At 37.3% G+C, this 23,587-nt stretch overlaps 1 protein-coding gene across 3 annotated transcripts in view; it reads left to right on the top strand.

Annotated features, from left to right (window-relative positions):
- The window catches only part of LOC149807166 (uncharacterized), a 268,034-nt gene that overhangs the window by 167,355 nt on the left and 77,092 nt on the right, over positions 1 to 23,587 (top strand). The window contains exon 1 of one of the 3 annotated variants that reach the window (XM_089962983.1): positions 13,959 to 14,585. The exons of the other annotated variants lie outside the window; for them this stretch is intronic. Within the exon in view, the coding sequence (XP_089819109.1) occupies positions 14,482 to 14,585 (104 nt within the window). The 5' untranslated portion in view covers positions 13,959 to 14,481. Of the gene's footprint in view, positions 1 to 13,958; positions 14,586 to 23,587 lie in introns of those variants that run through there. 3 annotated transcript variants of the gene reach the window in all.

The raw sequence follows: 23,587 nt of genomic DNA on the forward strand, positions 1-23,587 counted from the left end.
ATAAAAACAAGGACTCTTCCCTCACAACTGCAAAATCGATTGTGGCAAGATACTAATCTTCCTATGTTTATGATGGGTCATGTGTACGTAAGCCACATACAGGGCTTGTGTTCGATTTAATTCCCCATGGGTCATGTGTACCGAAGCCACATAAAGGGCTTGTGTTCGATTTAGTTCCCCATGGGTCATGTGTACGTAAGCTACATACAGGGCTTGTGTTCGATTTAGTTCTCAATGGGTCATGTGTACGTAAGCCACATAAAGGGCTTGTGTTCGATTTAGTTCCTAATGGGTCATGTGTACGTAAGCCACAGAAAGGGCTTGTGTTCGATTTAGTTCCCCATGGGTCATGTGTACGTAAGCCACAGAAAGGGCTTGTGTTCGATTTAGTTCCCCATGGGTAATGTGTACGTAAGCCACAGAAAGGGCTTGTGTTCGTTTTAGTTCCCCATGGGTCATGTGTACGTAAGCCACATAAAGGGCTTGTGATCGATTTAGTTCATGATGGGTCCTGTGCATTTAAGCACCGGAAAGGGCTTGTGATCGATTTAGTTCATGATGGGTCCTGTGTATTTAAGCAACGGAAAGGGCCTGTGATCAATTTATGTGCTTTGTTCATATCAAGACAATGCTCTTACTCTTGTGTAAGAGAGACAGTTGGGGCCATTCATTTAGAAAAAAATTTAACACCTCAGGGAGTTTGGGCCGTTGATTTAGAAAACACTGATCACCTCAGGGAGTTTAGGTGTTGATTTAGAAAACAATGAACACCTCAGGGAGTTTGGGCGTTGATTTAGAAAACAATAAACACCTCAGGGACTTTATGCGTTGATTTAGAACACAATGAACATCTCAAGAAGTTTGGGTCGTTGATTTAGAAAACAATGAACACCTCAGAGAGTTTATGCCGTTGATTTAGAAAACAATGAACGCCTCAGGGAATTTAGGCGTTGATTTAGAAAACAATTAACACCTCAAGGACAGTTTGGGCCGTTGATTTAGAAAACAATGAACACCTCCGTGAGTTTAGGCGTTGATTTAGAATACAACACCTCAGGTAGTTAGGGCCGTTGATTTAGAAAACAATTAATACCTCAAGGACAGTTTAGGCCGTTGATTTAGAAAACAATTAACACCTCAGGGAGTTTAGGCGTTGATTTAGAAAACAATGAGCACCTCGGGGACTTTAGGCGTTGATTTAGAAAACAATAAACAGTTCAGACAGTTTGGGCCGTTGATTTAGAAAACAATAAACACCTCAGACAGTTTAGGCCGTTGATTTAGAAAACAATGAACACCTCAAGAAGTCTGGGTCGTTGATTTAGAAAACAGTAAACACCTCAGGGAATTTAGGCCACTGATTCAGAAAACAATGAACACCTCATGAAGTTTGGGCCGTTGATTTAGAAAACAGTGAACACCTCAGGGAGATTAAGCGTTGATTTAGACAACAATGAACACCTCAGAGAGTTTAGGCCATTGATTTAGACAACAATGAACACCTCAGAGTGTCTGGGCCGTTCATTTAGAAATCATTGAACACCTCAGGGAGTTTAGGCGTTGATTTAGAAATCAATGAACGCCTCAGGGTTTGCCAGTAAAATTGATTACATTTTGACATCCATACCGTAATATGGGTAATTTTGGCCAAAATAATTAATTATCGCGGATCATTTGGGGATTAGTTCATATTCTCAGAGAGAAAGTACATAATTTAAATGATTTTAGTAATTTTCAGATACAAAGGAATCATACTTACTTTTTTGGGGGGAGAGGGTAGGGGCTGGGCGCCAATTTTGTAAGACGCTGATCCTATGTTACTCGCATGGAAATGGAAAATAATATACATTAAATTGTACCGTATTTGTTTCAATGCATGCCTTTACTGTCCCTTCTCATTTTCAGTGATGTGGGAAGCATGTAATTATTTCTCCGGTGAATAGACCAGAAACATGCCAGGGCGTAATTGTTCAAAAACTTATTTAAATTATCTAGAAAAGAAATTACATTACCAAATGCAAAACTGCAATCACGAAAACCAAGGTCAACTGAAAACAAATAAATAAATGAATAAATAAATAATTAGTTTTAACACCAAAGGAAAGATATCGTGATAAATGCGAACGTAAAACTTCATTTGCTGCTAGATACCTTGCAGAGTGGTATAAACGGAAGAGAGTACTCATTAATATAAACAAATCAAAGTGTGTGCACTTCAAAATAAATTGAACCGAGAAAAGCGGTACGGAATAAAAATTCTGAGATATTTTAATTCTAGAAACTGTTAAACAATAAAAGTACTTGGTTGGTATACTCCATGAGCATAATGATTTCACTGCAAAGGGTTTCCCGGGTGACCGAAATGTCTAAGCGCTCGCCCGTACAGATCGCTGTCTTGTTATCTCTGCGTGGGTTCGAGTCTTGGCTCGGCAAGCCTTTGTATATCAGTAGTGTGATACTAGCAGGTTTGATCTAGGTCAAAGCCTTCTATCCCCACATGACTTTTTATTCACATCGCCCGCGCACGCATACAAGCCCTAAAAACAGAGTTACTATGAGGCGACCATGCCAGAAGATAGCCACATGTGTTAGAAGTGTTAGAAGACCGTAACCTAGATCAGTGACCAAACAGACGGCTATTATCATACTATCACTGTCAATCACTCGATCACGAAACCATAAAAGTGACAGTTATGGTTTCGAATCCTGAAACCATGCGAGTTCTCATTACACTGGCAAACATTTACTCAGTTTTCACTGCCTGTAAATCAATTACCTGTTTTTATATATGTGCAAGAAGTCGTCGGTGGTTTTCTATATCCACCAAAAAGTCTCGAATTCATGCTAATTATTTTATCCTTGGTAGGTATCGAGTAGAGTTTATTAATTATACAGTGACTGCTTTGTACCACAGCAAGAAGTTCTAAATATACACGTTTTAGCGAATGCAGCCATAAAGAGATTATTTAACCAGTGCAGTCAGTCATACCAGTTACTATTGATGTGGGTCCTGCACAAATTCAGATTGGTATGCCTGTAACTTCTGCTATTGTTGCGATTCTCGCCGCATCCAAGACCAACGGCAGCTGAGGCGGCAATTCTGATAATAGCTTCAACCACATACACGCGTTTGTATTTCACGAGGAGAGTGTTTCTCGTGGTTATTTTAACTTGCAACTGTTGTTCTGCTTCATTTAGTATTCAGTTCGGTAAGTTAGAGGGTATCTCAAAATGAGTAGTATAACTACTCGAAAATCGTGCTTTCTTCAGATGAAACACGCACTTCCTTCAAGTACCCTTTTTTTTACGGGTACAAGTGTCATAAAATCCGAAAATATATACTTGGGGAATATTGAAGTCTCTGGCGATTGTGTGCTTTTGGGGCCTGACATTACTTTCATGTAAAACCATACTGATTACGCCATTGAATAATGTTTGAAACGATTGTTCTCGTCTCCGCCCAAAAACCGTAACATGGACAAGTGCGTCCTTTTACATATCAGTGGATATTTTTCTCTTGAATGCAACTAGGGTGGATTTGTCGGTGAATTCTATTTCATCCTTGTAGAAATAATCTCTGCGTGTGTTCATACTTGGCTGTGCATTCTGTGACCGGGCGTTTTCACGTGCTAGTGCAATGAGTTCAAGATGGCTTCGAGGTGACATTGAAACATAAGGGTGGTCCAAACTGTCGATTTCCATTTGACCCGTAACAAGATTCTGAAACCACTATGACGCATTTATTCGTCCACAAGTGGAAGAAAATCACCATCGCTGGTTGAATCACAGGTTTGACAATCCAATTCCGCAACCGTATAACCGCAATCAGAATCAATCGCTTATATGTAAGGATAAATCTAATCTTAAACACCAAAACCAAATATAGTTAAGAATGTATCCGGATATGTGTGGATTCCTTATAACTGAATATCGTCTCCTGCGACTAATGGTAATGCTTTTACATACGCTAAAAGTACTGGAACACCAGCTATTTTTAAGTCACTCATTATTGATAGTAGTGAAGAAGTATACCGGTAATCATTTATTACTATTATTATTATTATTATTATTATTATTATAAAGCCTGCAAGTCTCCCAATCAAGTTAATATGAATAAATCCGATCCAGACTCAAGAGTCTTTAAAATATGAGGTTAAGTTTACCAAAACCATCCCCGACTATAGTGAAACAAGGCGATAATATATATCAATAATATATAAGACGTTGCTAATATATCAGTTTGTTACCGTATTTCACTGATTAATATTTATAGATTGCTCCCCGTAAAGTTAGTACGCGTGGTGGTGTGGCAGTTCTGCAGTCTTTGCACCTATGTATTATTTCACCGCAGCCTGGGTTACAGCAATGTAATTCTTTATAAACATAACTTACTCTCCAAAGTCTCTGATTCCTCAGAACCAAGTCTTCTCGCGACGCAGCTACAAACAACATTTTGAATGCCTAAGTTATAGTTTTAAGTTTTATCTTTGAAAATCACAAGCTCGCCCTTGTGTACGTCAGTAGTAACACGGTTAGTAAACTCAGTCAACTCAGCTTTGATGGCGAAGCTGGTCAGATCCGCATTAGGTTTGTTGTCGTTGAGTGTTCTTATGTCTAAATGTCCACTAAGCATTTCGTTTACTATGAGCGTACTTTCTAAGTAATAATGAATATCAATAATCATTTGCTGGGTTCGTGAACGCTCAAGTTCATGCAGTGCTTTAACAACAATATCTCCGCATATGTGGTCACCCAGCACAGATTGCAACGGCAGTATGCAGCTATTCTCGTCAGCCTTCTAGGATTAAATAATCAAAAACTTCAACTGGTAGTCCAACCCCGTAAGAGTCAAAATAAAATAACAACCCAACAAGCTCCAGTTCATATTGTCGAATCCTGGTTACTGATGACAGTTTCCTTTATGCGGGAAAACATGGCTCTCACTTAAACCCATATAAAGACACGAAGTCCTTGACTCCAAGTCTGGTCTTCATGCCAGGTGTATAGCTGAAAACCTTTCCCTTTTTTATTCGTTTAAGTGACGATAAATCGTAGATTTTTCCACCTACTGCCTTTTCAGAACCATTCTGGATGCAGTTCCTATAGCCCCTAACGCAGCCGCTCTTGCAACCGCAGGATCCGCTGCCAATAACATTGCTGAAATGGCTACGAGGAATGAAAATATTCTACCGGTAGTTTGCATTTGTGCCACCTCTGAGCATAATAGGCTTAATGTCATAAAGGTGTAATTTTTTGGACCTCATTAAGCTGATTAAGTTGCGTTTGGGTCAACCACACGGAGATTATTCCAATTAATTTTGTTGGAGAAAGTCTCAGTGCGACACCGCAATCTATAACCGTCGATTCAATGTCAAGAATTGATTCGATTCCCTTTCCATCGATGAACAACGTGTGCCATGCTATCATTGTTAATAAATCTAACCTTGGCATCAGCACCATAATCGTTGTCATCGTCCTGTATCAGTGTTTCTTCAGTTTCCAAGACGGTCATGGAAGAAGCCACCGAGACGTGTCTTGCAGTTGTACTTCTATTTTCAATGGCCTGAGGTCAATAATACTGAAAATCTTTGGTGCGACCACCTGCCATCGCAGGGTATATCTTAGACTTTTGCCATTGCTTTTGCTCATACATTTATTAATTTTGTCTAATACTTTTTACGAGATAATCATAATCAGCATACATCATGAAATTTACAATACCTGAATCAGCTATACGTTGTTGAGCAACTTCATTAATGACTTTACTAACAGGCGATGGCATTGATGCTTCCATTGAAGTATAAATGGAACTGCCTTTAGTGGTCTTAGAATCACTAATCATCGCAGTCGATCTCGAATCGACTGAACTTATGCAATCCTAGATCCATTGAAGTATAAACGGAACTGCCTTTAGTGGTGTTGGAATCACTAATCATCGTAGTCGATCTCGAATCGACTGAACTTATGCAATCCTAGATTTTTCAACCGATCAGCAGCAACGTTTCCGACGACGACTGCATTCATATTGTTTAAATACTGGTGCACAACGCAAGATAAGGGCCACGAACAACTTTGGTGCGCCCGTAAACAATCCCTGAAAACCATGACAAAGGCCATTTCCTTAATATGTCATGTAATCAGGTTTTATTTCAAGTTGACAACACACACTTGTGTCACACGTCCACGTACAATTGTCATTACATTTAGATATCGTTGAGTCACTAAGATCACGTATGTGTTCTTGTGTCAAACTCAGGAAAATATTTACACGGGATCTTTAAGCATTACATCATCGAACACGCCAAGATTATTTGCATTTAAAGCAAGGTCTTCAATGGTAAGAGCTTCGTCGAATGTGGATGAGAAATCAATGGTGGACGATGACGATGACGCGAATCCGTTAATTCCTTGAGAACAGCGTAACACGATTGATCGTCTGCCGACGGCGCAGTCACATACAAATGATCCCACATTAACTACCTCATGATCAGATTTAAAAGCAGTTGAGGTTTCCTTGATCCAGCCGTGCCAATGTTTAGTGTGCGAACTGAGTTTGGAAACATGTCACCTTGCTTGGTTGGTCTGGGATTTGACTGCGCAGAGAAATCAGTGACAGTAAATTTCAATGATCGTGATGCCATCTTATGTAGCAACTATTGTATAAGACGATCTTGACTTCATAGTGTGTGTCATATCGTATGAAAACACGTACTGCAAATTCAACGCATGTTCAAACACGTAATGGTAGAGCCGCAATCACTGGAACCTTTGCTCGATATGGAACATAGAACTTCACGCACATAGGAACCCAGTTATATATACGACTTGATTTGCAATGTATTCGCGAGACAACGACGAATGGAATGCCTCAGTGGGTGGTAAGTGAGTTTCAGCAAACTTGTCCCATCTGCTCATGTATTCGTTGAGATGCACTCCTTTTCGAGTGCGTAAACAGAATGTTGCATGGTTACCACGACCCAATTGATGATTGGTTGTAAAACAATCAATGCCAAGATTAAGAACACGAATTGACCCTGCCAGCCACTCGTTGGAAGGCAAACACCAAACTAGTTTGTGATGTCGCGGTCATCTTCGAACTCTAAAGACAAACAACAACGACTAGGAACCGCCTTCTGATCTCAAGATACACTTGTTTCAAAGATAGAAATGTTAGAGTTAAGGTATGTACCATTCTTTCTGAAAGCTTTCCTCATGATATGAGCGTACTTAGGACAGCATAGTCAGCCTTTTCAACATAAAACTGACAACATGGTGATATGCCTTAATTCAGGGACCAACTTCTTATCACATCACAATCTTTGCATCTGCTCAATATCCAGATTATCTATACTATTGAATATCAACGGCAGACCTGCTTAAACAGAGATCAGAAATGGGGGTAAAAAATAAAATGGGTTATACCTTTTGTCTAAAACTGCTTGCATGCACTTCTGTTAATGAAACAGAATTCGTGATGTCTCAAAACATTACCTGGGCGGCTCTCGTATCACTACTGTGAAGGAGACCAAAGTTTTGGGGATTGTTTTTTCATTCTGTAAACTATCTTTCCTTCCGCAAATATGTATTAGAAACTTCAGACAACAGTGTAAAAAGCATAAGAATTGTGGTAAACTGAAAGTGTGGAGCATATCATGAGGCATAATACCGGTTACACTGGACATAAGTACGATCCAAACTAGATCATAGCTCGATTGTGCACGGGCTCGCTTGGAAATCTTACCAATACACAAGTTTAATGCGATAAACAATCAGAGAATTAGATTTAGACTTGATCTCAGACTTAACAAATTGGTTATTCTGTATACAAGCAAAGCAAAAATGGAATCCTGCATATAATAGCGTTGTTAGGTCTAGAAACCGATTTCATCCCACATTTTGGCATACGAATTCGCCATCGTCTATAAACAACAAATTTCAGTCTTGCCAATACTCCAAAATTATATGTTTCCAAATCACCACCTTACCCATACCCCTTTATTTGTTATCTTTGCCATTTCAAAACACCATCAACCGATCCTCATGGTTTTGAGAGTAAATTCAATGAAATCAGAGTCACTCGAAAGATAGAGGTAATGGTGCTACCTTTGCGACACATCATGACACCATTTCGAGCTGGTTACTTGCTGAACACAAACAACATGTCCTTATTCCATCTGCACCTAACGCTTCAATTTTCCCCCTAGAAATTACAGCCATGCTCAATCTCTGAACTGCACTGAACCTTCTAAAAAATAGTATTTTATCATCTTTTTGGATTCTGTTTCCACAAGAAAATTGTTGCAAAACCAAATTTTGACACCTGTCAGAATCCCAAATCATGTAGAAACTTGATTTGATGGAACTAATATCGTGTATTGCTGACTGCCTAGACACGTTGATACTATAGTAATGCACGGGCAGATCAAGCAGTCACGACTGTCGCGAATTAACCCGTTTTTGAATGGAAGATTCCGTATACTGACTTAAGATATATAAATGAGCATGACCTGTATACTTGCTAAAATGTTTGGAATGCAAACTCCATTGGCGAGTCTTGAAATATGAAACCCATATTTGGAGAGTGGCATCCTTCATGTAGAACACAGGGTATAGACGAGGTATTGTTTTGTATAGGACACACAGACCCGACTCATAATCCCTTCTGTCTGAGGGTAAAGTCGACCAGAGTGCGTACTTGCCAGTGTCCACTGACAATATAGCGCATTATTTTACAATATATCGACTTCCATGCTGTTTCACATTTTTTGTTGTTGTTGCTTCTATGTGAAAACAAAGTTGTGTGATTATATTCTATGAAAGAAAATGTTGGACTTTTGAAGGGAATAGTGTGTGTGTGTGTGTGTGTGTTAATCCCATATTTTATGGTTTCAATAGTTGTTACCTTTATCTGTTATTTTATCACCTTTTGCAGACTGTTGCGTTATTACCGTTAATTTTTTTATGTTGTAGTACTACATGCTTAAGTGTATTTGATAGGGTTTATCTTCCTGATATTTTTGGGGGGTGGGGGGCAATAATTTAAATTCACTATTTTACAACTTAAATTTAAATTGGCACCACATTGCCAGTATCGTGTTGACGTACATTTAAACCACACGCATGCATGCTTACATACATACATACATACATACATACATACATACACGACTGAGAAGTCATCTCCCGCTGCATGAATAGGTGTGGTTATACGATTTAAAATTGATCTCCAACTGCATAAACAGCTTTGGTCATACAATCGAAAATTAGTCTCGCACTACATGCACGGCCAATGTTAGACATTCGAGAATTGATTTCTAAATGCATGGTTATACGACTGAAAGTTCATCTCCCATTGCATGAACGGCCATGGTTATAATACTGAAAATTGATACCCAACTGCAGTGGTTATACAATCGAAAATAGATCTTGCACTGCATGTACGGCAGATCGATAATTTGTCTATCACTCCATGGAGGACCGTGGTTATACAGACGAATGGACGGCCGTGGTTGTACAATGGAAAATTGGTCTCCTCTACATTGACGGCCGTTGTTATACGACTGAAAATTCATCTCCCGCTGCATGAACGGTCATGATTAAACGACTGAAAAGTGATCCCCAATTGCATGAACGGCCGTGGTTATACCATTAAAATTTGTCCTCGTACTGCATGAACGACCCTGGTTATACGATTAAAAATTGGTCTCGCAATGCATGAATGGCTAAGGTTATACAATCAAGAATTAATTTCCCACTGAATGAACGGTCATGGTAAAAAAAAATAAAATCGAACTGATGTTTTTGTACAATCGAACATTTATCTCCCGTTGCATGGATGGCGTGGTTATGCAAACAATGAATTATGGAACTATATTTTTAAAATTATTCAGAAATATTTTCAAATCACACAAATGGGTGCATGAATAAATAAGTAGTTCCTTTATGGTGTTATGAATTATTAACTTCTAGGTTTGTACGTCACATGATACTATTTGAAACAATCAAAATGCTTGTTCTAATGACTTGGTATAAGGGTTTAATTATACAGGTGCAAAAGTAGGATATTAGGTTATATTCATGGGAACCGATTTCCGTAAAGATATAATCCGGAAAGATGTTTCTATATTTGGAAAAAAAAGGCGTTAGATGCATATGGAATAAGGATGTATTGTTGTGTGTTCATCATCTTAATGTATGGCATTTACTTCATTTTGGATTATCGAATAATACAGTACCAGAAAACTTCAGAGAGAACAAAATAAGCAATATTTTCAATATAATATTTATGCGCTTTTCTAAACATAGTTAGCGTTTTTGTTTGCAAGTTAATATTTCTAGTGCAATGTTAAACGACTCTTTTCTTGAATGACAACTGAAAATAGATAAACATAAATAAAAATGTATCGTTATCTTAAATTTCATCTTCGCACCTAATATGACTAATGCTTTGTCAAGAAAACAACATCCCACTGTTGAGAAAGTAGTTTCAGAACATACCTATTTACCTGAAGATACATTAAGCTGAGTCTAAATAGATGGAGCCTAAAAGAGGAATCTGGCTATCTCGCTAACTAACTGCACTACAACCTGTTCATAATACCTGAAGTGTCGTCAGCTTCGCAGTAACATACACTGCATTGAGACCCATATATCCAATTAAACAAAAGACCATCTATTTTTCTGAGAGTTCCAAGGAAAATTGAAGCATGTCCCCAACCACATGAAATGTATCAGTGACCTGACCAAGAATGGACATTACACAGTATTGGTCAGAAGTAATAAAGATACTTGCTGAATCTTGATACAATGGCTACATATACGGCCATTAGTTAACTTGATAAAATAGGCCGACAGGGAGTTGCCAACAAGTACACCAAACACGCATCAGTTTAGAACCTTCTATTTTCATTGAAAAGGTTTCATTTATATATTGAACGAATTCATGCGAGAAAGTAAATTTTGTAAATCATTTTTTTGAAAACATTTAAAAGCATTCAGTTATAATTAATCAAATAAATATGATACAGATGACCAGTATCGGATAACTATGATATAGATGGCCAGTATCGAATGACTATGATATGGATGGCCAGTATCGGATAACTATGATATAGATGGCCAGTATCGAATGACTATGATATAGATGGCCAGTATCGAATGACTATGATATAGATGGCCAGTATCGGATAACTATGATATAGATGGCCAGTATCGAATGACTATGATATGGATGGCCAGTATCGAATAACTTTGATATGGATGACCTGTATCGAATGATCATGATATAGATGACCTGTATCGAATGACCATTATATAGATGACATTTAATCAAATAACTACGATACAGGTAACCATTATCGAATAACTGATATAGAGGACCTGTATCGAATGATTATGATATAGATGACCTGTATCAAATAACTGATATAGATGACCTGTATCGAATAACCATGATATAGATGTCTGTATCGAATAACTGATATAGATGACCGGTATCAAATAACCATGATATAGATGACTGTATCGAATAACTGATACAGATCACCTGTATCGAATGGATCGAATGGTCATGACATGCATCGAATGACCATGATAGAGATGACCTGTATCGAATGACCAATGATATAGATGACATTTAATCAAACAACCACAATACAGATGACCAGTATCGAATAATATAGTTAAAAACCAGGGGTATTTGCTTGACCGAGTGGTGTCAAACCCTGGCGCGATTCCGCTAGAAATCATAAATTTAACCGGAATTTCTAAATACTTCTGTACAACATCAGTTGCAAATTAGAAAGCCTGACGTGTCCATTCTATACTTAAATTTACTCTTATCAATGCAAGAGCACAGATTTCACAACTTTCCAGTTCTATGTCAACGCACATCTGCATCATTTCTCGTCATCGGGTTTCCGTACCGTCAGCAGTTCACGCCCTAGAAACTATACAACAATCCCCTAACACAGGGAACTATTTTTACTAAGCCACCTTAGGCCAGTCAATCCATGGTTTCCAGGCACATTTCGCCAGTAAAACTGCATCATTTTTGCCATCATGGCGACATAAACGGTATCTGCCGAGTCCCTTCTTGTCGATTCCGTCGTGTAATTTACCGGTCTCCTACCGTAAATACTGCCACTGCAGTCACACCACCAATTTACACCGCTAGATTTTAATAGGGACTATGGAACGACAGAGACACTCATGCGGCTCCGACCTGAATTCACCAAAAGTGAACCATGGCATCATGAAAACTCACTAACACTTCATTCAGTGTCGTTTGCTATTAGTATTTGGTTAATTATTTCGGGCTAAGGAGTATTTCCATTGCACCGAGTTCCAATTATATATATATATATATATATATATATATATATATATATATATATATATATATATATATATATATATATATATTTGTGTGTGTGTGTGTCTGTGTTTGTGCAATAAACTGACAATCAACAGTGCAAAACTTGTTTCTAACTAGCATAAGCCCTTTCGACTCTAAATGAGTCATTTCCGCATATAAATGCAAAACAGAGACAAGAAAAACAAAATACACAAAAAGCGTTGAGGTTACAGAATTTCACATGACTATTTCTTCAAGAATAAAAGCTTGAAACTTTGTAATTTTCAACTTGATACTGATGCTGACAAATATTTTATATTGACTTAGAAATCCTTGAACCATATAGCTATCTGTTTTGTGTTTTTTTTATGTAAATGTGCTTAACCACAATTTATAACCCGGATACTCTACTGTTTCAGTAGTAAGTGTAGGTTATTGGGTGACTAATAAGCAAAATTGAAAGAATTATTTCAATGAAAATGTGCTGGCAGCAAAAAGATGACGGTTTTATTTTTGCGTGGCTGTCGTTTTCTAGTTTGTTTTTTTTTTGGTTTAAACCGCATGGTTTCAGTGTTCTAAGGCGGCGTATCCAGTAAGATTCCTTTTCTTTCCTGGTTTCTTAACTGTATTTGGGGTTGTGAGCAATAGCAATAAGTGTTACATCACTTAATGCATGGCCACGGGAAGAGAAATGTTCTGCGACAGGACCACTGTACAGCTTCTTTGTCAGTCAATCAACTCCGTGAAGATTGATCATTTTGTGTGACTTGTCAGTTTCTCCAACTTACTGAATGCTACTGATCTTACGTGTGGTGAGATTAATTACATTCTGGTTCTGCACGTTGGATTTTTTTTTGACCATGTATGTTCAGTTTTTCGCCAGTCTGTACTAGAAAATGTTATATATATATATATATATATATATATATATATATATATATATATATATATATATATATATATATATATATATATATATATATATATATATATATATATATTCACGTTGAAATCACATTTATACACACACAGGAAGAAAGTTTGATTTTCTGACATTAGTCCCACAAGTGAGAAAAATATACTAATAACGAAGACACAACGGAACTCTTTAAATGGCATGTCTTGCAAAGGTGTGTGTTTGTGGGATTTGTATCTTTGCTACTTTTATATTTATTTACATTTTAATATATTATAAGCATTTTATCCTTAGCGGAAAAATTATTTCTCATATTTGCCTTGGTTTCATATGTGCTAATACTTAGAGAGAAAAAATGCACAGATAAGAACCGCTGCGAATGTAAACAACAATACTTTGGCCAAATGTCGGAAATTAGCGATGCTGCTCAATGCTGTTTGCGCTAGATGATCACTGAAATGATTTAACAGAAAAAATATGTTGGTCTCTTGCCAGACAGATAGGTAGAGCATTTCTTGAAATTTCATCGCTCCGCAAATCCGACAACACGCATTAGTCTGAGCTCAGCCTATTGGTACATTTTTCATAACTTTAGCTTCTTAACGTTCTAATAAACAGCGTTCAATTACCAGGATATACACAGTAAACAACTAATGACGAAACATTGGCCCCAACTTTCCGCTGAAAGCAAATTAATGCATGCAAGTGCACCGCGTCATGGCAAATGATACCAAATCCGAAACTGCGTAGTTGCCAAACGAAGCGTTAGTTTACCTCGTCGTCATTCGAAATGCATTCAGTTCGATGTTCAGCGGTTTGTGAGGAAAGGTTTCTCTGGAAGTTATATTTTTTATTTTAAATTCTCTTCGGAATAGCTCTAAGGAATTCATAACAACTGTAAACGTATTGTGTCTGCTGTTGTGTGTACCTAAAAATGAAATTGAACTAAGTTCGAATAGTATATCCTATAAATTATTAGGTGTCGTTGTCCTGACAGAAGACATCATCAGTTCAAACTAAGGCCTGCAATACTTAATTTTGGACCTGAGTGCTTTATAATACAGCTACATCAAATTGGTACACTCAGAAATGTAATATACACTTAAGACCTAAACTTCTGAGAAAAATAGACGCGCAGACAAAATATTGAACATCTGTATGAAGGAATTAGCAGAAAATACAATTTAAATAAACTCAGTCTGGAGATTTCATGAAGCAACGCCACACAGACGAAATGCAAGAGACTAGTACACCACTGAACAATAATTTCGAGAATTGGGCGGAAATGAAGAAAGATTCGCTTCCCTGCTCATGGTATGTTTTGTTCACTTTTATATACATGCTGATAATTTAAGTAAACTCGATTTGTGTAACTAATAAAATCAGTATCAAAATGTTTTTGGTACGCGGAAGAGACATTGTTCAATTTTCTAACGTTAAACAACATGAGAGTGGGTATCGATGTGAGTGTGTACCGCCTTTAACGTTATTTGTCTGGCTGTTTCCATGAAAATGTCATGGTACGACGTGTTTTATTATCATGGGTATTAAAAAAGAAAGTGTTGTACTGGTCCGTTGTTCAGCTGATAAATCTGTCCCGGCCGAAAAGAGTAATTATTGTGGTAGCCATAGGTCTGGAGCTGTCGATATCCACAGTACAACTGCTAGAATTATCGGCGTTTTATTCGGCGATCAGTGTAATTAGAAGCAAGCATAGTATGTGTTCTGACTTGATTGCTTGGTTCTAATCCGTTTCTAAACCCTATTCTAACATCTTTGATTCATATTGAAGGAAACATAAGTTTACTATGTTTTACTCGGTAAAGCTTATGCAGGCCTCATTAGCTACCTATTAAATGCTGGAAGAGTCATTACGAATATTGATATTATTAAATAAGTCAAACAGATCTTTGTATAATAGTAACCTTTTTTCAGGTATAGGGTAATTAAGTCCAAAGGTCTGATGTACATTATTCGCTTTCTGTTTCACTGTCTATTGGTAATAAAGATTTTATAAATGTTTATTTTTAGTCGAAATATCCTTTATTATCCTTGAATTCGGATGTCGAATTTTTCTAGCAACTTGCGACCGTATATTTTCGTGTTGTATGTAAAATTTTGCTTTTCCTGTATTTTACTATTCATTTCACTTTCTTTTCATGCCCAGTAAGTTTTAGTTTTTGATTATCTTAATATTTGTTGTTCATTATTTCTATACTGTTCAATACAGAAAAAAATACTTAGCTTAGGCTGGTTTGATAAAAAGAATTACACGGTGATACAATAGGAAATATTTATGACAAAGATACGTACGTGATATTTATTAGCGTGGACGGCAAGGTTCTAGAACTGTTCTTAGGACAGTGATTCAGTGAAGGGTCAATACTGTTTCTCTAGCGAATTAGACTTGCTTCAAAGACACTACATTTATGTTGGTAATGCCCGCCGTGAAGTTTCGTTTAAATGCATTTTACTGCCATAATGAACACACGTGAACAGTAGACGTTATATCTTGAAATGCGTTGTTGCAACTTACTGCAATCTTTACATTATACGGCAACATTTATTGCCGAAACACATATACACATACACACACGCGCACACACGTACGCACACACGCAGGTACGCACACACGCACGCTCACAGCACAGCAAGTACAATATGCAGTGTACTGGGAAGCAATTATTTCACGTTTTGGCGTATGTATATAGGAAAATGATTCGTTTTAGCTCTTTTCCGATGTACATTGACTCACGGGGGTGGGCGATAAAATTATAAATTGCGAGTGTACTTACACAAGCAAATGAAACTAGGTCATTGTTTTCGATTAAACTGTAACATTCACGACAGTTTTAACATAGAACTAGTTTAAAGGTGTAAATGCGTACAACACAGAAGTTAACCGAATACTTCCCTTTTGGCATTTAGCTGTAACTGAAAAGAAATAGCTAAGTAAGCAAAACTATTGTTACTTTTCCCACCTGAACGTTAGAGCTTACGCATCGGATGGGAGAGGTCGCGGGTTCGAACCCCGGCCGAATCATACCAACGACTTGTAAAAATGGTACTAGCAGTTGCCGCTTGAGGCTCATCAATAAGAGGTTAGCATTAGGACTGGTCGGACTGGTGTCTGGGTAATGTGACTGGGTGAGAAATGATGCCGCATGTCTGCGTCATGGTGCCCCAGTACTAGACATCACAAATAAACTGTCAACTGCAGACATCAAAGCGATATGGCTGAAAAATTGTTAACGGATTGATCAAAATCTAAATAATTCAGACACAAAAACACACACTTGAACGCACACGTTTCATGTTTTCATTAAAACTTCCTTGTAACCTTAAAGGTAGCTAAGATTATATATTCTGATAATTTCAACGATGGCGTTATTTCTGTATGACAGTTGTACACTATTTACACTAAAATAAGCGTCAGTTAAACTCTGGTAAGAAAAATGTACTGAACCAATAAACAGAAAACAATCGATACATTTAGTAGATCTAAGCATAAAATCATCATATCTTCATTCGCTTTACCAATTGATTCCCTTAATTTATTAGAACAGACGTGAATTTGTTAAATGTGACTATTTTAGGTTCAGATCTGACTAAAATGTGGGCGGACGACACATAATTCTAATTATATATATTGTTGTATAGATTAATTGCAATTAATATTCTCTTCTCGTTTCTTTCTATTTCTGATATGTCAAGAATTATAAAAAAAATAACATATAATTTGCAGTGGTTAATGGCTCCTAATGAAGGACATCAAGAATTTATGTAATGCGTGAAAAGCGTATAAGTTGATATGTACATTGTATGGACTGTTACTGTGAATTGGTGCCAAAATGCATCTTACACTAGCTTCGATATATGCAGACAGTGACAATACTTCCTAAGTCAAGAGGCTATAGCCAACATCTTGACAATACTTTCAAGGCCAGGAGGCTATAGTCAACATCATGACAATACTTTCTAAGCCTCGGGCTACAGCCATCATCGTGATAATACTTCCTAGGCCACGAGGCTATAGCAAACATCCTGACAATATTTTTAAAACGGGGTGGGGGTGGGGTGGGTGGGGGAGGGTTATAACCAACATCACGACTATACTTTCTAAGCCACGAGGCTATAACCAACATTATGACAATAATTTTAGAACAAGGAGGCTATAGCCAACATCGTGGCAAATACATTCAAAGCCAGGAGGCTATAGCCAACATCGTGACAATACTTTCTAAACCACGAGGCTATAGCTAAGATCTTTTACTGATACATGGAATGAGAAGTGATCGCACAAACATTCAACATATATATATATATATATATATATATATATATATATATATATATATATATATATATATATATATATATATATATATATATATATATATATAATATATTTTAACAAATGTGCCAACGTAGCCGACACTGTCTGGACTAAAACGCTTGGCAAAGTTATGACTAATCTTAGAATGCGAACTTCATCCTACATCTCATGTCTCAAGACTGGAAACCAAACCTGAAGTTCGAGAGGCAATGACTTTGACCACTCGATGGCAAATTTCCTCGATTACTGTTTATGGTTGAACTTTTGCTTCTTCTATGGCTTGATTAAATCGAGTGGACGTTTAACTCGAACATACTTAACATAACTAGCATAACAGACCATGACTACGTTGGAATTTATATTGCTTAGATACCACAAGGCACGGCGTACGCCTTTTTGGCACTGGTTCAGAAATCCTCTATCTAGTTTCAGTTGTAAGGAGAACTGTTATCCTTCAAGGCAATTTAGTGTTGCGCAGCTTCCCTTTAAATTATCGATAATCTACCATGACTTAATTAGTATATTGGCTTTTACTGATCGCCGACCTGTTGTATGTGTCTATGTGCTACTGATTTACAATATTTTCAGTGTTTACAATCCAAATGTGATCGGTGATAATTAAAAAATACGTAAGTCAGTTACAACGGCTTTATGTCTCGAGTTTAATTGGGAATAGATATAAACAGATGCTAGTTTAAGTATGTGGCCTGAGATAACATTTAACTGAGATAATATTTAATAGTTAATAAAAATGTAGAATACCCTGATCATCTTTTAAATTCCTTTTCTCAACGAATATTATCCTCAATATCACAATGGAGTCTTCTGCGTTTTCACATCGCAGTGTTACAATACACAAGTTTCATTCCATAAACTCAATGCGTTTCATTGACAAGCTTCTTTCAAGTGTTAATGTCTTTTGCCTTCTCACTTTTTTCGTTCTTTCCATTATTCTGTTTCTTCTTATATTTTTCGTCTGACCTACGATGAATTCTTCTCAAAAGGATGTGGATACATGGAAATAGAAAATACGACTTTGTACAGACAGAATATATTTATGCATCAAGACAGAATATTTGCATGGTATCACGTGGAACGTTGTGAAAGGAGAACAACAGTTTTCTTTTACCATGTGAACATTTTTATTCTGAGGCATTCATATATGAAACTATCCTAACCAAACTGAAATAAACTACCACATCAAGAAAATGGGATCCGAGAGAAATATCGAAAATAATACTTAATTTTGATGCCTCAGACATCATTTCATTCAAAAATAGTTTTATTTGTCTTCAGCATGTTTTGCTTAAGAGCATAAAATAATAAACAGATAATATGAATTAAAAATAAAAATTGTTTCAAATATTCAGATAGAAACGTGATTATAGCTTTAATTTAACCCCTTTGTTTTCATGGATGGATGAAGAACAAGCCAGATAGGCATAAAGCATTAACTGTGTCGTCGCAAAGCTGCCATAAACGTAGTTCTGGATCGCATTTGATTTGGTAACCAATGGTAATAATTAAATAAAAGGCAGCCTGGTGATTGTCCGATGGATTGTAAAGAGTGGAATACTCCGTCTGAAAGGTTCTCTTTTTTGCTTCATAGATTGGCTTAGTTAATTAATAGCACACACTTTCTTTGTTCCCTTTCATTCTCTGAGACAATAGTGGTATGCCAGACAAAGATAGACCATGTTTATTTTCTATTAATTGTCAGAAAATCGTCGGCTTTACAATAAAAAGAAGCCCACTCTTAGCACAACTCTAATTATCATGGGTTCTACTGCAAATAGCAATGAAGATGTTCTATGGGGAAGTTAGAACCGGCCGAGCGATGTTTCAAGACCTTTAGGCAGACTGCCTACAGGGAAATTTGAATGGTCCGAGCGATGTTCCAAGACCTTTAGGCAGATGGTCTGCATGGAAATTCGAGTGGGTCTTTGTCAATACACAACATATGTGGCTGCTGCATTCAATGGGTTTTTCTTTGTATGTTTGACCGTCTTTTTAATATATGTCGTTATATGAAGGCACTATTTTTGGTATTTCCAGTTACTACAAATCTGAATCATTTTATTGAAGAAAGCGCAGTGATCTAATGATTTAAATAGTGACTGCAAGCAAGCCTGGATTTAGGTTTAAGCAAAACAAGCATCAGCTTAGGGCCTCACAGTCTAAAAGAGCCTCTCAAAATTTTAGAATTTTTTAAAAGTTAGTTATTTTCACTATAATTTATTTTTAAGTAGTAATTAAACCCGTGATTTATTCTTTATGTTCGCTATTATTATCTATGCAATATATTTCATATAAATTACATAATTTACATTGTAATAATTACCAAACAATTGCCAAGTTCAGTTGTTACACTGCTTTATTCTCTGTTAGTACTCATCAAATAAGGCCTCTACAGCTGTCCGTAGCTTAAGGCCTCACCATGTCTAAATCTAGCCCTAACTACAAGGGTGATATTTAGTGATTTTCCTCTTTATTTTCATGACTAGACACCCGTTCCCTCGAAACCTTCACGAGCAAGAAAAATAAAATAAAAATCTAAGTACCACTTTATATATGAGTCACTTTGTCTCTGAATAGTGTTTCGTTAGTAAGAACTGGACACGCTCAACTGTACAGGTGTAATGGAGAGGTTTTGAAAATCCTGTTTTTATTGCCACCGAAAGATGAAATGAGCATTATCCTTACGAAAAAGTATTTTGTTTTTCGTGAACTGACATAGACAGTGTAAGATATAATCGATAACAAAGTCATGATGCTTTATTGTATATTTTAAAATCTCTCTGAGGTATAACATTGCTTTGACTAGGCAATAATTTTGATGTATGTTTAGTCTGAATAAGTTTTCGCTTGAAGCATTAAAACTTTTTGAAAAAAATGAGAAAGCAAGATTCTAAAATAGCTGTTTCTTTCTTTTCAATTGACAATGGCGCCTCTACTCCAAACAACCTAATGCGGATTTAAATTCTCTGCGTTATGGTCTTACTACCCAGCTACTCGCTCATTTAAACTGTCTGCGTCATGACCTTACTACCCAGCTACTCGCTAATTTAAACTGTCTGCGTCATGACCTTACTTCCTAACTACATGTACTCGCTCATTTAAATTGTCTGCGTCATGACCTTACTACCAAGATACTCGCTCATTTAAATTCTCAGCGTCATGGCCTTACTATACAGCTACTCGCTCATCTAAACTGACTGCGTCATGGCCTTGCTACTCAGCTACTCGCTCTTCTAAACTGACTGCGTCGTGGCCATGCTACACAGATACTCGCTTATTTAAATTGTCTACGGCATGGTCTTACTACACAGCTACTCGCTCATTTAAATTCTCAGCGTCATGGTCTTACTGCACAGCTACTCGCTCATCTAAACTGTCCGCGTCATGGCCTTACTACACAGCTAATCGCTCATCTAAACTGTCTGCGTCATGGCCTTGCTACCCAGCTAATCGCTCATCTAAACTGTCTGCGTCATGGCCTTGCTACCAAGCTACTTGCTCATCTAAACTGACTGCGTCACGGCCTTGCTACACAGCTACTCGCTTATTTAAATTGTCTACGGCATGGTCTTACTACACAGCCACTCGCTCATTTAAATTCTCAGCGTCATGGTCTTACTGCAGAGCTACTCGCTCATCTAAACTGTCTGCGTCATGGCCTTACTACACAGCTACTCGCTCATCTAAACTGTCTGCGTCATGACCTTGTTACCCAGCTACTCGCTCATCTAAACTGACTGCGTCATGGCCTTGCTACACAGCTACTCGCTCATCTAAACTGTCTGCGTCATGACCTTGTTACCCAGCTACTCGCTCATCTAAACTGTCTGCGTCATGGCCTTGCTACACAGCTACTCGCTCATCTAAACTGTCTGCGTCATGGCCTTGCTACCCAGCTACTCGCTCATCTAAACTGACTGCGTCATGGCCTTGCTACACAGCTACTCGCTCATCTAAACTGACTGCGTCATGGTCTTGCTACACAGCTACTCGCTTATTTAAATTGTCTACGTCATGGCCTTGCTGCACAGATACTCGCTCATTTAAATTCTCAGCGTCATGGTCTTACTACACAGCTACTCGCTCATCTAAACTGTCTGCGTCATGGCCTTACTACACAGCTACTCGCTCATCTAAACTGTCTGCGTCATGGCCTTACTACACAGCTACTCGCTCATCTAAACTGACTGCGTCATGGCCTTGCTACACAGCTACTCGCTCATCTAAACTGACTACGTCATGGCCTTGCTACACATCTACTCGCTTATTTAAATTGTCTACGTCATGGTCTTACTACACAGCTACTCGCTCATTTAAATTCTCAGCGTCATGGTTTTACTACACAGCTACTCGCTCATCTAAAGTGTCTGCGTCATTATCTTACTACACGGCTACTCGCTCATCTAAACTGTCTGCGTCATGGCCTTACTACACAGCTACTCGCTCATTTAAATTCTCAGCGTCATGGTTTTACTACACAGCTACTCGCTCATCTAAAGTGTCTGCGTCATTATCTTACTACACGGCTACTCGCTCATCTAAACTGTCTGCGTCATGGCCTTGCTACACAGCTACTAGCTTATTTAAATTGTCTGCGTCATAGTCTTACTACCCAGCTACTCGCTCATTTAAATTCTCTTCGTAATGGTCTCACTTACCCATTCTTCGTTAATTTTTAAACTTTGTTCTAGTATCGCGCATCCTCATCGTCGTACTCATTTTGACTAAATTGCAACGTTATCTAGGAGAGCAGAAACGTCATGGTAGCAGATTGATTGTTACCACGCCCACATTGTGTGTTTGCGCGCATTTGTGTGTCTGTGTGTTCAAAATAACTTTTGAAGCATTATATAAAATCGACCTATCGCCACTTTTCAATCACGCTGTTCGATTACCCAATCAACAAGTGTAAATTAGACACACCTCCAGGCATCGTTTACGTCCGTTGTTTTCTTCCGACGTGGTTACTTAAACTGATTATATAAATATTTACAGATTCTGCAAAGGTTCATCGATTTTTCGATCTATAATGGTGGAGCGAAGTCAAAGGGTGCTTTTTAATTCTAACATTTGATATGCAGATGATCCAAATTGGACAGTTATATTTATTTCTGTCCCGAAAGTTACATGAAACTTGGAAGGATAAAAGATTGTCGTCGCCCGTACAATCAACTGAACTAGGACACAGTTGATGACAATGACGACTTTTTGGCATACAAAATATTTAGAAATGCATGTAATGTCGATAATTTTAAGAAAGAAAAAAATGGAAATTGACAAAGATATGTAAAAATGAAAGTGTCTAGAATATGGGTCTAAAAAAACCTAACTTCAGGCTTTGTGAATTTTATCATTAATTATAATTTTTATTCCTCACCCAGTGCAATAACCGAAAGCAAAGTCTTTCAAGTGTCTATAAGATCGAGACGAAAAAGCATTATTTTTGGGAGAAACCAACATTAAAGTGTACATTTACAAACATTTACAAACTCTGAAATAATGCAATGTCTGGGATTTAGTGCCTCCTAAGGTATAAAAAAATAACACAACAAACAGTGGTTTCAGATATTTATCTTCCTATATATTAAGCATGTATTCTACATGTTTACATCAACTTATATCACTAATCGAAATTCCGTCTCGCGAAGAGAGTAGAACTTTAAATATATTATGTGCAACAGCATGCTTTTAAATAGTAACTGTTTACGATTTTGTTATATATTTTTAATTCATTTTCCTCAAGGCAGCATAAACATAAATCAGTTACAAATAATAAAATAAGACTTCTAAATGCATTAACATTTACATTTTTTCATAGTGAATTTCCTTTGATATCAATATGTTCTCGAACCACTATAAATTTATTTTCATGATTTACTGAAACAAAACACGTAGGTTATTACTATAGGAACTTGAAACACAAATAAAATATAAATATTGTCATCTACATGTACAACTTCTG

Source organism: Sinohyriopsis cumingii, chromosome 1 (genome assembly GCF_028554795.1).
Source record: "Sinohyriopsis cumingii isolate HCF-2022 chromosome 1, ASM2855479v2, whole genome shotgun sequence".
Lineage (NCBI taxonomy): Eukaryota > Metazoa > Mollusca > Bivalvia > Unionida > Unionidae > Sinohyriopsis > Sinohyriopsis cumingii.